Source organism: Chrysochloris asiatica, unplaced genomic scaffold (genome assembly GCF_000296735.1).
Source record: "Chrysochloris asiatica unplaced genomic scaffold, ChrAsi1.0 scaffold00002, whole genome shotgun sequence".
Lineage (NCBI taxonomy): Eukaryota > Metazoa > Chordata > Mammalia > Afrosoricida > Chrysochloridae > Chrysochloris > Chrysochloris asiatica.
The window spans coordinates 18,053,513-18,072,365 of NW_006408520.1; the positions used below are offsets into that span (position 1 = coordinate 18,053,513).

General features: G+C 42.5%; 1 protein-coding gene across 1 annotated transcript in view; it reads left to right on the forward strand.

The window, feature by feature from the left end:
* ABCA4 (ATP-binding cassette, sub-family A (ABC1), member 4) overlaps positions 1-18,853 on the forward strand; it is a gene marked incomplete at its 5' end in the record, with an annotated part of 210,699 nt that overhangs the window by 142,728 nt on the left and 49,118 nt on the right. The window contains 5 exon segments of the mRNA XM_006831046.1: positions 1,307-1,360; positions 1,363-1,499; positions 3,271-3,355; positions 6,749-6,954; positions 7,573-7,621. Coding sequence (XP_006831109.1) covers positions 1,307-1,360; positions 1,363-1,499; positions 3,271-3,355; positions 6,749-6,954; positions 7,573-7,621 — 531 coding nt within the window.

The following is an 18,853-nucleotide window of genomic DNA, read 5'->3' on the forward strand; positions in this document are numbered from 1 at the left end:
AAAAGTATCAATTCTTCTATGGTCTTCCTAATTCACTGTACAGCTTTCACATGCATATGAGGTTATTGAAAATACCATGGCTTGGGTCAGGCATACCTTAGTCCTCAAACTGACATCTTTGCTCTTCAACACTTTAAAAACGTCTTGTGCAGCAGATTTGCCTAATGCAATACGTCGTTTGATTTCTTGACTGCTGTTTCTGTGAGTGTTGATAGTTGATCCAAGAAGAACGAAGTCTTTGACACCCTACTTCCCAGAATATTCTAGAAAGTTTTCTCATCCTACAGCCCTTCTGTCTAGACTATAGTACGGCTATAAGAAAAATTATTTTGTGGTTAAGTGTACCCAAATCACCTATAAAAATGTTAGGAAGCTCCATAGTTGTGGGGTGGCCACTCAGGACCACGTGTGAGAGTTGCATGCTGGGTACTCAGTGCTACAAAGGATTGCTCTAGACAGGAATGTCTCAAAATTCCTCTTCTAGCATATCACCTTCCAGCCAGAAGGCATAGATCCAGAAGAGACAGCAACCAGAGCTCACAGTGCCTGAAAGAACAACAGTGTGGGTCAACCCTATGGTCAAACCCAAGATTCCCCAGTCACTCTCTTTGCACATTATTTCCCCATGCTTTTCCCTGAAGAATTGCCATCTGGAAAATCCACGTTACTTTTTCCTTTGAATGGTGTCTCTAGCTAGTACAAGAGGGCTTCAAAAAGTTCATGGGAAAATGAAATAAAAAATAATAGAACATTCTGAAACCCCCATCAGATGAAAGAATATAAATGCATGTGTGTGTGTGTGTGTTCTTTGCAAAGATTATAAAAGATTATTCATGATCTAGCAAATGAACATATGGATCTCCATATATGTCCTGTATATTGTGATGTATTTGATTCAGGTCTTATACCTGATGAGAGGATCTTGTTTGTGACAGTGCTTTCTAATATATAGGGTGCTAGATACCCTTGTCTCCAGGACTCCTGGTGTGGCGCTGTTGGGTCAACTCTGGATTTTGAAACACAAGGTCAGCAGTTCAAACCCAACAGCTGCTCCTTGGAAACCCTATACAGGGTCACTATGAGTTGAAATTGACTCAAGGGCACTTAACAACAACAAGAAGACAAGTATTTATGGTTGTCATTACTATTCTAATATCCTGAAATTTGCTGCACAATTAGCACCCTTGTTTTTATTGGTTAACTCCCAGTTTGTGCTAGTGTGTCACCAGGAGACTGCTGTATGCATTGCCACCCTCTACCACCAGGCCCTGGCCCACTGCCTGCCTGGCCAGCCCTTTCCTTGCAGGCAGAAACATTATCATGTCCACGCACCACATGGATGAGGCAGACCTCCTCAGGGACAGCTTGCCATCATTTCCCAGGGAAGGCTCTACTGCTCCGGCACCCCACTCTTCCTGAAGAACTGCTTTGGCATGGGCTTCTACCTCACCTTGGTGCGCAAGATGAAGAACATCCAGAGTTAAACAAGAGGTTGTGAGGTGCATGTCTGTCCAGGAAAGGAGCCCCACCTAGGTGGACTAGAGTGTGGCACTGCTATTCCTGGCATTTCTTCCCAAATCAGGCTCCAGCTGGTAGAACTCGCTTCTTGGTTTCTGGGATCTTTTGCAGATTTTGATAAATGGGCATTTGAACCCTTCTGCAGAGAAATTAATCCAACATGCAATCACTAGTTTTAAATAGCTTGAGAAGACTACACTCCAGTGGTGTAAATGGTCAATACGCTCAGCTACTAACCCAAAAGTTGGAGGGTTGAGTCTTCGCTCTGATAGAAATGTCTCTGAAGAAAGACCTGGTGATCTAATTCCAAAAAAACAGGCACTGAAAACCCTAAGGAGCGTAGTTCTACTCTGAGACATATGGGGGTGTCGTAGTTGGAATAGACTCAGAATACCCAGTTACCCCACACTGTAGGGTGGAGCACAGATGTGCTGTTTTAAGAAGAATCTTTATTTAATCTTCCTTTCTGTTCATTCCATCATTTATGTTTTCTAGTAAACCTGAGTTCCATTAGTAAAGAAAGTTAAAAAGAAAACCTCCTTATGGACTATATTGTTGTTGTTGTTGTCAGGTGCCATCGAGTTGGAACCGACTCATAGCGACCCCATGCACAGCAGAATGAAACAATGTCCAATCCTGGGCCAACCGCACTACCGCTGCCACACTTGTGGCCATCAATGATGCCACCTGGCCAATCCATCTCGTTAGGGGTCTTCCTCTTTTTCTCTGACCCTCCACCTTATCCATCATGACATCCTTCTCCAGCGACTGTTCTCTCCTGACAATATGTTCAAAGTATGAGAGACGAAGTTTAGCTATCTTGGCCTCCAAGGAGCACTCTGACTGCACTTCTTCCAAAACAGATCTATTGGTTCTTTTGGCAGTCCATGACACTTTTAGTATTCTCCTCCAACACCACAATTCAAAGGCATTAATTCTTCTACAGTCTTCCTTATTCACTGTCCAGCTTTCACATCCATATGAGGTTATTGAAAATACCATTGGCTTGGGGCAGGTGCACCTTAGTCCTCAAGCTGACATCTTTGCTCTCAATACTTTAAAAAGTTCCTGTGCAGCAGATTTGAAAACTCTTATGGACTATAGTCTAAAAAAATGACAAATGATATTTGAAAAATAAAAAATAACACACATTATTAGGGACCACCTCAGCATTAGGAGACCTGGGATCAGCTCTTGGCCTCAAGGTGGACAGCCTAGGCAAATATTTAATTCCTTGTATGTTTGTCCACAGGGCAGCGGTGAAGATAGTGAGAGAATGTGTTATTAATGTGCTGTGGCCTCCTTGAGAAAAGGCATTCCTCACTCAGCGTGTCATGATTGTTGTATTGTAGCATTATTTATGCTCCTGGCCTTTCTAATGTAAGGGTCCAGTTGCGGCTGGGGTTTACTATCCTGGGTAGATTTCCACAGGCTTGCATGCACCATGGGGAGGGAGGAACAGAACACTTGCACAGGCAAACCTATACCTGCCACATAAATAATGACGTGCCAAAGAGAACCTTAGAGGTCTACTCTTCTGTGCCGGACTCACATGCTCTCCAGGATAAAATCAAGTAGACACACCCTCAGACTGCTCAGATGAATTAGGAGATTAAAATTCAAGGGGGAAAAAATGCATTGCACATACTTGGCTGTGAGAAACAAACAGCATGGCAGGAACAACATCTGGTATCAGGGAGATGCTATCTGCCATGACGTGCCTCTTGCCAATCATCCTGTCGTGTGTTGTAGGAAACCTGCAGTTGCGCAGCTAAGGGTTCCTGCATCAGGTGTCCAGCCCGTGTTGATGTGCTAACTCCAGAACAAGTCTTGGACGGTAAGGGCCGGTACCAGCCATACCTCATTTCTGGCTACCATCTCTCAGTATTGTTGGGTGTGTCCTGTTGTGATGCAGTTTAATGAGAACAAAGAAAGAACTCTATGTACTTCTCAAGTCCAACAGCATGCAATTGCTTGGTTTTTCCTTTGAGTTTTCTTCTCCTCCTCCCTCCTCCAGTCCCAAAAGGAATTTTAAAAGTCACAGCCTCGTGGACCCTCTCTCTTTAACAAGGAATCCAGTCTTTGTTCACTCTGAGCCTTTGATCATATCAAGCCTCCATTTCTGCAGCCTTAGTGCCCCTGTCTTCAGATGGTATTCCTAAGTGGCAGGAGGGAGCCGCTTCTAAAGGTGGCTGTGGGGCCCTCTGGTGGAGAGACATTGCCGTACAGTCTTCAGTACACTTCACAGGAAGTCGGAGACTGCACCGCATGGAGGATATCTGTGTGATAGCACACATCCTATGCTCAGTGAGGGACTCTTGGTATAGCACTATAGGATAAGCACTGGGTTTCAAAGTTGGTTGGAACTGCAAGGCCGGCGGTTCAAATACACCAGCAGCTCCTCGAAAATTCTATACAGGGTTGCTATGAGTCAGAACTGATTTGATGACACTTAACAACAACAACAAGTCTTCTAAGGGGTCCCCACATTCACAGAGATGCCACACAGGGGCTATCATTGAAGAAGTGATCACTTGCCCTGAAGAATCCAAAGTCTTCACCAACCTCCATTCCTGATTAATGTACACCTGCCCCTCCTACTGGAGGATGAGGGGAGGAGGGGTTGTCTTTGCAAATGGAATACAACACATCCCATATTTCCAAGTAGAAGTGAAGCTTAACTTATGTACTGACCCGGCGGGGCCGGGGAACATCTGCTTATCAATGAAAAAGAACAATTCCTTATTTAGCACATAATTTTCCTAAATCTGAGGAATATATGAAGAAGCTTCAGAAAATTTGTGGAAAATGGAATGAAAAGATAATGGAAGTTTTGAAGCCCCTTTGTTCTACTGGAAGTCTGGGTAAAACAAGAAAACGAGACAGTATTTATGTACTGTGCTTAAAAATTGAGAGAAAAAGCTGAGAGCTTATTGTCAGTGTTTGTTTTCTGACCTTCTCTTGGCGCGGACAGACTGGGATCAGTATGAAAACATCTTTTAGAACAGCATTCCTGTGTGGCTGCTTTCTTTCCTCAGACTGCTTCAAGTGTCTCTCTCTCTCTGTTTTCTGAATATTTGCACTGGGAGAAATCTTAGTAAAAACATGTTTTGATAAGGAAATAAACTGGATATTAGTATGTTTGATGACCATGGCCCACCAAAATCAAGTAGGAAAGCAGGGCCTGCTTGGCTGAGATGATTTGTCTTTTTTTTCAGTTTATTGTGGTAAAATATATATAACAAAACATATGCTATTTTAACCTACAATTCAGTGTCATTAATTACATTCAGGAGTCCTGGTACAGTGCTGTGGACTAATGCAAAGACGTTTCAACTGCAAGGTTGATGGTTCAAGCTCACTAGCTGCTCCTTGGAAACCCTATACAGGGTCGCTATGAGTCAGAACCGACTCCATGGCACATCACAACAACAATTACATTCAGGGTTGTACATCCATCACCATCATCTAGTTCTCAAACTTTTTCATCAAGAGGTGGTTTTTCTTTAAAAATCTCACTTCATTTCTAAATCATTTGCTTTCTTTGTATAAAATTAGGAATGTGGTACATCCCTATGCTATACAAATAGAAGTAGAGTAAATAGTTGTGCCCCAAGTAAGGGAGGGAAGATTATTTTAATCCTCAATTAGGTCCGTGAAAGGCTCACACCCCCACATACCACACACACTCACAGACCTCTCGCCAGACGCTGAGAGTCCTCCTGACCTGGAAAGGCTGACACACACGTCGAAGACACAATTCCTGGGAATCCAGCAGCTTCAGGTTCAATTTCCTTCCTCAGAGAACAATGAACTTAACCCCTAGAGAGCGATCAGGGCAGAGCTACTTCCTCACGCAAAGATCTCCTCAGCTTCTGTATGAAGTCATACCAGAGCTAAAGACAATTGAGTCCAATTCATAGGTTTGACATAAAACAAGCCTTCCAACCCAACTAAGCAGAAGGATTTGGGTCAAAGACTATGAAATAGGTCATTTTAAAAACAAAGAAGGAAAAGACAAATAACAAAAACACTGGGTGATTTTAATTCTCCAAGAGAACAACTTGCGGAAGAGCCCAAGAAGTTCCTAGAACCCCTTTTCCTTTGACCTACCTCTCAAGAGAATGTACTAGGAAACTGGCTCTTCAAATACATGCTTTAAATTTTTTTTCAATTAGAAATGAATAATTTTAATTTATCTTTTTTTTTTATTTAAAGTAATATGCTGTGTACAAAAGTCAACTTTTAATGTAGTAGGACATCAAGAAAGAACTTGATACTTGCCACTTCCCTCTGGCCCCTTCTACAAACCCTACCCCATCCCTCTGGCCATTCTCCACAGTTCCTCAGCAACTTTCAGAATTTCCTGGGCCCTGGATATTAAGTTTTGCTTTGTTTAAGAAGGCAGATGTAATCCAAAGGAAAATGGTACAGTTCTCCAAAAAAGTTAGACCGGGGATGGGTCTGGGATTTAGGAAAAGTAGTTCTCACTTGACCACTCGATCTAAGCATGTGTCTCAGACCAGGAAAATGAAGACAACTTTGATGTAACCCTCGGGCTTGTGGTGAATGAGAATGGGCAACAAGAAATGATGAAGAGCTTTCTTACCTAAGATGATGGATATTCATAAGAACAATGGCAGCTGGTGGCACAAACAGTTAAGTGCTGGACTACTAACTGATAGATCGGTGATGGAATCCATCCAGAGGCTCCTAGTGATCTGCTTCCAAAAGGTCACAATCTTGAAAACCCTATAAAGAAGTTCTACTCTACACACATGAGGTCGCCGTGAGTCCGAATTTACTCAATGGTAACTACCAACATCAACAACACCTATGTATGAGGCATCATTCCAAGTGCTCCATGTGTATTCAAACCTCACAAACAATTGCAAGTGGGTACTTTCATTTGCTCCTTTTCACAGATGAGGAGACTAGAATTAACCTGCCCGATGTAGCATGAGCTTGCCAGGAACAGAACAAGTGATTGAAAAAGGAGGAAGCTGGCACAAGGATGTTGCATGACTTTCGTAGGGTTGCATAGTCAGTAGTGGAGTGTTTTGACTTCCATCTCCATGAACCTCTCGGGTTGACAGTACTCCAAAGGAGTCATTGCTGGGTATCTAGGTGTCCCTCCACCAAATAGGACGTGAAATAAAGTAGGGTACCTACATAGACAGTTAGAGTCTAGAAAACAAAATTGGCATCAGTCCTATTTTTCTTGTCCTAGGAGATGTAAACGAGCTGATAAAACTGGTTCATCATCACGTTCCAGAGGCAAAGCTGGTGGAATGCATTGGTCAAGAACTTATCTTTCTTCTTCCCAGTAAATATTTCAAGCAGAGAGCATATGCCAGCCTTTTTAGGGAGCTGGAGGAGACACTAGCTGACCTGGGACTCAGCAGTTTTGGAATTTCAGACACTCCCCTGGAAGAGGTAAGGCAGAGATCCCCAGCTGGTTTCTCTCAGGTGCCAAAAGAGATGGCTTGGTTTAAAAGCTGAACACTCAAGGAAAGTAGTGTAAAAGCAAAAAGTCATAATTCCCCACCCAAATATGGCAACTATCTTCATTTTTGGCATTCCTCCCTCTGCCTTTGTTTACACACATACATGGTTTATGTAGTTGAGCTCACAGTGTGCATACATTTTTTTTTTTTTTAATTTCTAGAAGCCTATATTCTTAGATAAAAGAACTCTTGATGACCTAGTGGTTAAGTGCTCAACCGCTAACCTAAAGGTCTTCAGTTTGAACCTCCTAGCTGATCTGAGGGTGAAAGATGTGGCCATCTGCCTCTGTACAGATTGATGGCTTTGGAAGCCCTATGTGGCAGTTCTACTCTGTTCTGTTGGGTTATTATGAGTTGGAATGGACTTGATAATAATGGTCTTTATTGGGGGTGTGTATTTTGTGTTTGTTTTGTTTTTTGATGTTGCCAGATTGAATCATATGGATTTTCTTCCCATTATGAAGCAATACACAACAAAACTGAGCTTGAGTTCAATTTTTCTGAGAGTGGGAATTCCTAAACTAAATTCCTTTTCTTTTCTCCAAATATTTTTCTGAAGGTCACGGAGGATTCTGAGTCAGGACCTGTGTTTGTAGGTATGGCGCTGAGTGTGTAGTTTGTACCCTTATGCACCCCCAAACTCTTATTTAGAAAGCCTAGTACACATTCATGAAACATTAAACAGGAGATTATTCCTCTATCTGTTCAGCTCTGACTTGGAATAACAGGGATTAATCATTCTTGGATTCTTTGAATAACAATGGAATGACAAAATGAGTTATGTCTGGGTGGGAACACTTTTGATGAAGCAGGATTCTTGTGGATGGATCAGGATTCTTATGGATGTGTAGCTTCCCATCCACAAATACCTCATCCCATTTCCCTGCTTCTTGTTTTTACCACATTCTCATCCTCTTTTCTCATCTTCACCAGGCTCTCTACTCCCCTCTGCCCACCTCTGAGAAAGGAAGGTCTGGTAGGGTCTTTAAAAACAATTGTTATTGTTTCTAAGTGCTCTTGAGTCAGTTCCAACGTATAGGGACCTTGTGTAGAGTTTCTGAGGCTATAAATTTGCAGGAACAGAAAGCCTCATTTTTATCCCATGGAGAAGTTGGTGGGCTCGAACCACCAATCTTGTGGTTTGTAGTTCAGTGCTTATCCTACAGAGCCACTGTGATCCCCATAAAGATGATGGTGATATTAAATATAACCCAGATACCATCTACAGTCTCCTGGTCATTTGATATAGAGACAAAATCATTTTGAACCCCTATTTAGTACATTTGTTGGCATTTGAAACCATAGGGACATGTGGCTTCTGGGAGTCTTTCATCTACATGTGTCAATCTTGCCCCTCTCATGGTTTCTACCAAAACTCCATAGTCTTACAATGAACTCATGAGTTCAGAAGACTGTCTTGTGGAGGGTGGGGGTGACCTGTAAGAACTCAAATCATTTCTGAGAGTACAATAGGCATTCACCCACACAGCTCAAATCCTCTCCTGGACTCCTCTCTCCGTTTTCTGGTTGTAGTTACAGGGAAAGCTCTGTTGCTGCCTTGGGGTCCTGACACCACTCATGCCCACTAATTACCTCCTTCTACTCAGAGTGGCATATCACTGAGCAAAGACTCTATCCTCATTAGGGGGACGCTGGTGCCAAGATCAGAAAGATAACATCGTGTTCATTGTTACATAAGTGATCCTAGTTCTACCCAGAATTACCACTGAATGGTTAAATATACTAGCCCAAACATTCTCCAGTCCACCAGCTAAGTTATGTAGTAGTCAAGAGAAGTGGCCATCCCGGCAGAGTGAGGGCTGGAGAATAGGGCAGTCTCTGGAGAAGGGTACTAACCACAGGAAAGAACCACAGGTGTTCTTTTCAGCCTTACAGATACAGGCATTTAATTCTCTCAGCTCACCCAAAGGTACTTACATAATGAAGACGAAAATGAAAATATGCTGATTTATATCCAAAGCTATGCTAGTTGTGGGTGCTAACTGAAAAGTTGGCAGTTTAAACCCACCCAGTGGATCCACAGAAGAAAAGATCTGTTTTCATAAAGATTATAGCCTAAGACACCCTATGGGGGCAGCTCTACTTTGTCGCATGAGATCTCTATGAGTCAGAATCTATTCAATAGCACACAACAGCAACATGCTGAAATCAAGAATTTGGGCCATTTTCTACACAAATACTCCTTCTTACTAAGGAGATTCACTCAAGAGAATCAATTACACATCAGAAGACTATTTAGTCAACATCAACCCAGAATAAGATGTTCCAAAGAGTCTCCAAGGGTGGTGGTTCAGAGTGCAAGAATGCAATGCAGCCTCTAGAATGAGGCAGACCAAACAGAAATAAAGCTACATAATTTGCTGAGTGGCTTTGGCTCAACCACTTAACTTCTTTGTCTTTCAGTTTCCTTAAGTACAAAACAGAGATAATAATAGTATCTGCCTTTCAGAGTTGTTGAAAAAACTAAGTGAGTTAATGCCTGTCAAATTCTTTTTTTTTTTTTTTCTTAAATGTTTTTTTGTTAATTGTGTGATAGTTTACATGGGAGAACATTAGTTTTACATTCATTCTATCATTGCCATGGCTACAATCCCCTCCATGCACCAACAGTTGACAGCATTTACCTCTATTCACTTTAACCACTGCATTCCTCCCTGGGTCTCCTGCCACCCCATCTTTCGTCTGCCAACCTCCCTCCAGTTGTATATTGTCTGCCCCATCACCCATGTCAATGTGTGTCTACCCTCTAGTGCATGAATCATTTCCTCCTTCCCCCAAAACTCTTCCCCCCCCCCACTTCTTTTTGATGTACAAAAGAAACAAAAACAAAAAAGCATGCAGGAATATGTAATCATTTAAACAACCAAAGGGCACATTTGGAAAGCTAGTCTCCTGGCCACCAGCACACAGTGTTTCTCTTTCCATGAGTCTAGAGTCCTCAACTGCTCAATCTCTCCATGCTATCACCTCTGCCTCCATCTCTGGTGTCCTTGCTTCTCTGGCTAGGGTCCCATGTTCCACTCATGCTCTTCTCTCTTGATAGTCCTAGGGTCCTCTCTTCCTGGAATGTAAGATTAACTACTCCCCCTGTTTGTTAGAAAACTTCTACCTTTACAGTTTTGACTATTGCAAATAGGTATGATAACAATTACTCATTATTGAATCAAATGAATCTTATCCCCATCTCCACAACCGTCTAGACATGAGGAAAACTATTCAGTGGGGATTCTACCTTCCCCTACACACTTTGAAACTAAACTCCCTCTTGAAAACTTATAAGCCAGTCACTTCATGCCTTTATAATTTGCACCCCCTCCCCTATTTTAGGTAACCAGTGTCTAAGTTGCTTGTCCATATCAACTCTGTATCCTCTGTACAGAGGGGATAGGTTTGATCCTTGATGTGAAGACTCCTTCCCTGTTGGTTGGTATTTTGAGCTACTACATCCATAAGTATAGGTCAAGTTCATCAAATTGTTGCAATTTACACTTGTTTCCTTTATCAAATTTCTTTATCTTCCTCTAGTCAAGTTCTGATCATCACACCATCAAAGCTAGGTCAAATGGGTACTATCTGCAAGTTTGGGCGTTCTTGTGCATCTCCCCTCACTTCATATCAGCTGGACGTTTCACTCTCATCTCTAACCCTCTGTGGTTAGGACCTTGTCCATGGGCTCATGAATCCCCAGGTCTCACCACACTTCGGACCAACCAGCTCTTCCTCTTCTCTCTCTCATCTCAAGGTCAACAAGAGTCTATGGAACATGGTTGAACTCAGCCCACATCTTCATTGCTGCCTTTCCCCCACTTCCACTCACCAGTAAATCAATGTGGTCCCTAACAAGCTTACATGCCTGTTCATTTGTTTGTTCCCTTTGAGTTTCAGTCATGGAGAGGGGTTTGTCCTGAAGGGACATGATTGCTTGCCTTGATGGCTCCCCAGAGAACAGCTTACTTGTTCTTGTAGTAGTAGCCAGTCAGATTGCCATTTTTGTTTTGGATTTTTACTGCTGGTCTTCTCTTCCTCTAGCCGCTCTGGGACAAAGCTTCTTTCTATGTATTTTTGTTGCTGTTCAGTGCCATCAAGTGGGTTCCAACTCAAAGTAACCCTGTATGGGGTTTCTGAGGAGCAGCTGGTTGTTTTGAACTGCTGATCTTGTGGTTCAAAGTCCAGTGCTGATCTTACATTCTTACCAAGAATGTACGTACTAGGCTTCACCAAATTAAGAAAATGAGTACTAGTGAATATGCTAATATTGTTTCTTTGATTTTTACAGCGAAAGCTAAAGTCATGTTTCATTCATTTTTAAGGTCACGGTCCATTTTTTCTTTTGATGTTTTTCATTCAGAATTAAAAAGAGAGAAAGCAAGAACTGTAGTCCAGACAGCAGTGAATAATGTCCTTGTTCTTTGAACTGCCTTTTAACCACTGCCTGAACATTGGCCTACCTTCAGAGTCTTCATGTTACCAGAGCATTGCATTTTCCTCTATACTGCCTGCCTATACTATTTTGTTCACACAATTTCCCCTGCCTATAACATTCCCCAAAAGACAGATTTGCTTCACCTGAGCCTAGTTATGAGGCTGCAGGATAAGTGTTTAAAAGACTGTGTGTGTGTTTGTGTGTTTTTTTGTGTGTTTACTATCACACATCACAGCCCATGTTCCCACATCTACTTGACTTGTTCAGGAGAACTTCTGCGAGGACTGTGAGCCAATTGCTGCCTGGCTCATCCATGCTAGACAGAATGAGAAACACTTACTCAATGGAGTAAGATTTCCTACAGATTGTTCTCCCAGCAACTTTCATGTCATTGGCTCTGATGCTATCTATCATTGTCCCTCCTTTTGGTGAATACCCCGCTTTGACCCTTCACCCCTGGATATATTGGCAGCAGTACACCTTCTTCAGGTACATAGACTTGTCCCCAGAGATCATCAGCACCTTTTGGACTCCAGGACTCCCACTCCTCAGGACATTCACCAGAAAGGTAGAGGTCCTCAGAAAGGAAGTTAATATGCTTTCCACACCCTGGGAAGGTGATCCTCAGTGGACAGCCAGAATTGTTTGAGGTTGAGAAACGAAAGTAAAATGCAGGGGAGTGGAATGAAGCTACGGCTTTAAGAGGCAAAGACAGGCTACGCCATTGAAGCACTGGGTGTGCTCTGGATAGCGACCTCATTCCCATTCTGTATTGTTTCTACAGTCCCAGTGCTGTATCTCATGCCTGAGACATGGCAGTCCTTCGATAAACATTTGTTGAGTTGCATATTGACTACTTATGTTCACTCTTAGTCACATATCCATTGAGTAAGCGTTTCTCATTCTGTCTAGCATGGATGAGCCAGGCAGCGATTGGCTCGCGGTCCTTGCAGAAGTTCTCCTGAACAAGTCAAGCTTTGGCAACTGCTGCCTGAAGGAAAGGCGGCTGCCATAAGTTCCTGATCATTCCTGCCCCCTGGGATCCCAGAGACCCTGCTAGGTTGGAGAGGCCCCAGCACAACCCTGCTTTGTATTACACGAATCACTTCCACATCTATAGCAGCTCTTTCTCAGTTTCTTATTCCACAGTCATGGTGCAAAGTTCACTCCCTAGAAAGCCCTGCATGATTGGACAGCTCTGTCTTTCTATGGAGGCCTGGTGTGGTGCTGTAGGATAAGCACTGTACTGCAAGGTTGGTGTGAACCCCAAGATTGCAGTTCAAACCCACCAGCCGCTCCTCAGAAACCCTATACAGGGTTGCTGTGAGTCAGAACCGACTTGTCAGCACTTAACAACAACAACATCTTTCTATATTCTCCGTAGAGAAACTTCTATATTGAGCTAACATATGCTTTCCCATAACTTATTTCAAATGAGTCCAAACAGGCAGGGAGTTGGGGAGATGTGCTATTGTATAATTGGACCTGTTGTGTTGGTGTTAAGTGTTGTCTAGTCAGTTCCGACTCATAGCGACCCTGTCTAACCACCGACCTTGCAGGTCAAACCAAACCTTGCAGTCTAGCACCACACCAGGCCTCCATAATTGGGCCAAGAATGGCATTAATTCTGTCTATATCCAACTGTCGATTGTTGTTACAAGTGTAGAGAAGGGAATTAAAGAGGGCAGTTATAATCTACAGGGGATCCTAAAAATCCAATATAGCTTTAACTTCTTTTCTCATCCAATCTTTTTCAGACCTATTGACAAAGACCAAAATAGACTAATTTCAGACCTCTCTTTTATTTGCTCTGTGTCTCCATAGCTGGAACCTCTAGAAGATCAAAAAAGAGAGAGAGAAAAAAGAGTTCACAAATGAGCTCATTATCCCCCAGGCTCACCTGGTCAGTCTGTAACGTCCTAGTCCTAATGTAACTAGAGCAGAAATGAACCTCCAAAAGTATAAGAAGAAAACACAGTTGGATGAGAAGGAGGGAGTTAAACACTATTTCTCATTTCTGTGGATTTTGGTCTCTTTGGGGACTGATTGTGAAATATTTTCTTCCATTAGGGAATATCTTTGTGGCAACTCAACCCCCTGGAAGACTCCCTCTGTGTCCCTAAACATCTTCCATCTGTTCCAGAAACAGAAGTGGACAGCAGACAACCCCTCACCTTCCTGCGAGTGCAGCACCAGGGAGAAGCTGACCATACTCCCCGAGTGCCCAGAGGGGACTGGGGGTCTCCCACCCCCTCAGGTACCTCCAACCCTGTTTCAGGAATCTATTGTTGCTGTTGTTAGTCACTTGTTGAGTCCACTCCAACTCTTGGTGACCCCATGTATGACGAGTACAGCTGCATTCCACAGAGTTTTCAAGGCAGTGACTTTCAGAACCAGATCACCAGACCTGTCTTCCGAGGGACCTCCAAGCTTTTGACCAGTAACTGGATGTTCAATTGTCTGCACCATCCAGGGACTCCTGGGAAACAAAAGGGAGTCCGGAATCTGCCTGAAACATCAGGGGTTTGGAGAAATAAACAATACCTCCTGAGTCTCTAGCCAACTTACATTTTAAATTAGTAGTTGAGTGAGGAACGAATGCTGGTTTCCTAAAGTCTTTGCACAAGAGCTTCCAGAGGGCCCTGCTGCTACCCCTTGGAGGAAGTTACTGACCAAAAGCTTCATTTTTCCATCAAACACTGTCTACTCAATCCAAGAAGAAACTGATTTACAGTAGTGCTTCCTTGGTTCAAGAAGCCCTGGCAGTGTAGTGGGTTACACATTGGGTTGCTAACTGAAAGGTTAGCAGTTTGAATCCACCAGCCACCCAGCAGGAGGTAGATGAGGCTTTTTGCTCCCATAAAGATTTATAGCCTCGGAAACCCTACCCAGGGTCTCTATGAGTCAGAATTGACTCAATGGCACACAGTAGCAGCCGCCCTAGATTTCTGGAGGAAAACTAGTAAGCCACCACAGCCAAGAGTCATGGAAAAAGCCAGAGCAGTTCCTGTAATTTTGACTAACTCCGGCATTTCCTCACTATTAGCCATGCCTCTTTTGGGAGCAAAATAGAATGTTGTATCTACACAGGAGCTGCTCTGCTTCACACACATTTATAGCACTGTAGGATCAGCGCTGGGTTGCTAACTACAAGGTCAGCAGTTCAAACCCACCAACTGCTCCTTGGAAACCCTATACTGAGTTGTATGAGTTGGAACCAATTCAACAGCACTTAACAACAAAAAATCCCACTCACTGGTGCTGTAGGACTGGGATTGTAAGCACTGAACTTCTAACTGAAAGGTTGATGGTTCAAACTCATCAGTTGCTCCTCAGAAACCACACACAGGGTCACTATGAGTCGGAACTGACTCTACGGTACATAACAACAATCTCCCTCAGCCAAGCACACACTCAGCCTGAAATAAGTCCAAGGGTCTGGGCTTGGTACTGACACAACAAATTGTCCTAATTTCGGAAAGTGAAAGTGGTGGATGCCATTTTCTATAAGTTCCTGCTCTAATATTCTTCAAATTGTAGTAAGGTCTGAATTGGAAATGTTCCATCCCTGAGTTAAAATATTTTATTGTTGTTACATGCCTTCGAGTAGGTTCCAACTCTTAGCGGCCATGTATAGGGTTTCTGAGGAGTGGCTGATGAGCTTAAACAGCCAACCTTGTGGTTCAAACTGACTTTACAGTCCAGTGCATTAACCCACAGTGCCACACCAGAACTCCGAGTTGTATACATGGGGATAAAGCTATAGAAGTATTTTATTTGGCAACATAGCTAGAAAAAAAAAAAGATGTTTTATCATAAACTGTCCCCTTCATCAGCAACTGTTCCAACCTGAATTCCACCAGGGGAACTTGGCATTTTCCTGGCTGCTATGGTCAGCTGGAAGAGCAGGGAGAAAAGAGTAAGAGTTATGGAGATGAATAATACCTAAGTGGCAGGTCTACCACTTAGCTCTTGTAACCAGTGCAAGTTAGTTAACCTTTCTGCGCTTCAGTTTCTCAGTCTCTAAATTAGAGTAACAATTCCTTTTTCATCAGGATATTAGGATTAAATAAGATAATGCATTTCGATCATTTAATACAATGCAGGGCACATAGTAGACATGCAACACATGTTGGTTCTCCTCCTAGTATGAGAGACACAAAGTGCACAGAAGAGCAGGAATAAAATGAGAACAAGGGAAAGGTATTAAAATTATAAGGATGGTGTATGCTGGCGGTAGTGCGGAGACACCAAAAATTCTCCTAGCTTCTTCTGGTTGGCAACCGTGCCAGGGTGAGTGCTTTTGCCCGCTGTCAATGACTGACAATTTGGTTACAGCGATGTGTGATTCTAAATTTAAAGTAATATTGCCATCTGGTGGCCAAACTCATGGACTTTTGAATTCTCTAGTCTTTGGACTGAACTAGCTTACAGCAGTAAGCCTCCATGGCACTCAGCGATAGCAGCAGATGAAGAGTCCTGGTGGTATAATGGTTAAGCACTAGTGGAAAACTTAACAATTCTAACCCACCCAAAGGCATCTTGGAAGATAGGTCTAGCAATCTGCTTCCAAAAGGTGACAGCCTTGAAAACACTGTAAAAAGCATTTCTACTCTGCATACAGGGGTCACCATGAGTTGTAATTAACTCAATGGTTAATGGCAACAAACAACATTGGGTGATGAAAATGGTCAACATACCTAGTTGCTAACCTAAAGGTTGGAGGTTCAAATCCACCCAGTGCTTTGTTGGAGGAAGATCTACTTGAAAATGAAAATTCAGCCATTGAAAACCCTGTGAGGCACAGTTCTCTGTGCACATCAGGACATCACAAATCAGAATCAAGTCAAGGGCAGCTGTTAGTCCTGGATGTGTGTTTTTAAATTGATTTGTAAATTGTAAAGCATGGCTGGAATTCTAAAATCTGTGTCACAAATACATCTATTGTGTCTCAGTTGTATACCAGCTATTATTCTGGGTTCTGGGGACACAAGAATCAACAAGTCAGGGAAACCCTCTGCCCTCACAGAGTTTATGTTGTTCTGGAGTCACATATAAAAACAAGTTAACAGATTCTTTTGAAAAAAAATTTCACATGGAGATGTTCTACGAACATAATAAAATGGTATGGAGTTCTAATAGCAAGTGACTTAAAATACCTCTCTGAGGAGTAAAATGCGGACTGACACTTGAATGATAAGGAGCTTGCCCTGAGACTCTGCTGGTGGAATATTCCACTCAGAGCTACAAGTTCAAGGCCAATGCAGAATGAAAGGTGTCTATATGAGAAATAGAGGAGGATGGGGTGAGGACAAGAGAGGGAGAAGAGGATGAGGTAAGGGTGGGTGTGAAAAGAGGGAAAGAGTGAGGGGAAGTTGGGGGGTGAGGGGAAGCTGGGAGAGGAAGAGGAGAGAATAGAGTGTGAAGGGAGAGTGGCATCAGGTGAGCTCAGACAAGGAGGCAGGGCCAGATCCTGGTGGCCTAATCCCCATACTCATTGTCACTGAGTAGATTCCAAGGTATAACAACCCTACTGGACAGAGTAGAACAGTGCCACAGGGTTTCCAAGGTGGTAATCAATACCAGAGCAGAGTGCAACATCATTCTCCTGTGTTTAGTGCGTTCAAATGGCCAACCTTTCAGTTATCAGCCATGCACTTAACCACTGTACCACCAGAGCTCCTTGGGGCCCAATAGACTCTTGTAATGAGTTTCGGCTTGATCCTAAGGTTTATTGGCATGCTTTAAGTAAGGTTATTGGGGTGTTCTGATATACATTTTCAAAGCTCAATCTGGTTGATTGATGGAGAATGGATTGTGGTGGGCCAAGAGTAGAACCAGGAAACCAGTTTGTGAGTTTCTATAGAGATCCTGGTAAAATAGAGATGGTGGTGGCTGGGCATAAGGTAGTAGTAGCTGAAATGGAGCAAAGTAAATGGATTAGAGATTTATTTTGAAATTTGAGCCACCAATTGTTGTAAGTGGATTGGTAAACAGAGCCACCCGAGACATCTGCTGCATCACCAGAGAGATGCCAGTGCTTTATTCATTGTTTCACTAGCAATTGGAAGGATAAATAATTTGCAAGAATTGTTTCTCAAACTTTAAGGCCTCAGCTTTTGAATTAATTAACATGGGTCTCATTGCCTCAGAGAACACAGCACAGCACTGAAATTCTCCAAGACCTTACCAACAGGAACATCTCTGACTTCTTGGTAAAGATGTACCCTGCTCTTATAAGAAACAGGTAAGAAAAGGCCCTTTTACACATGTATCCTTGCTCCCTGTAGAAAACACTACTAGAGACAGAAGATAATTTAGTATCAGGATTTACCAATGACCATGATCATAGACTTTTTCTATTGTTTGAGGCAAACTTTTTCAACAGAACAAGCAAGTGAGTGAAACAAAAGTTAAAAGCTACTTTAGACTCCCTTTGTTTGTTGTTTAAGGCAAGCAGTCTCAAAAATTAACCCATGCACAACATTATTAAAATTAAAAGCAGGAGCAGATGATTTTTCAATAATCCTATAAATAATCAATGCAGCTTCGTATTTAACTGGTTACAGAAAAAAGATAATTTGGAGGAAGAAGAAACGTAAAAAGGGAATGAGTAGAGGAAGAAGAGACAAGCAAGAGGGGAAAACAAGAAGAAAAAACTTAGAAAGAAAAAAAAAATAGAAAAGGGAACAAGATAGAAAAAAGTGAGATAATGTCTCAGTACAGCCAAGGACCAGGTTGATTACTCCTGTCACACTCAAACTGTGTACTCCCATCTGTCATCAATGCCCATGAAACTTACAAATGGACCAAAACTGACTTGTGGTTACCAGGGGTGAGCAGAGAGAAGGCATAAAGGATGGCTCTGAGCTACTGCTAAGGGGGGTAGAAAACTATGGAAACTTTTGTGGTACTAGTGGGAATGGATGCACCAGATGTAATTAATGTAATTAATGTAATTAATGTCACTGAATTGTATGTGTGAAAAATTATATATACAGATATATATGGCTTAACATCCCTTCAGGTAACATCCAACCACATATGTGTCCATTGTCTCAAAGGATTTTTTTTTAAGAGAATGCAGCTCTCTTTTTATTATTTCCTCCTAATGTTTGGTAGAGATTTGGAAGACAACTATCTGGCCGACTGATTGGAAGAGATCCATATATTTGTGCCCATTCCAAAGAGAGGTGACCTAATGGAATGCGGAAATCGTCAGACAATCTCTTTGCTATCCCATGCAAGCAAAGTTTTGCTAAAGGTAATACAAAAATGGCTACAATCAGACATTGACAGAGAACTTCAGGAGGTTCAAGCTGGATTCAGAAGAGGCTGTGGAACAAGGGATATCATTGCTGATGTCCAATGGATCTTGGCTGAA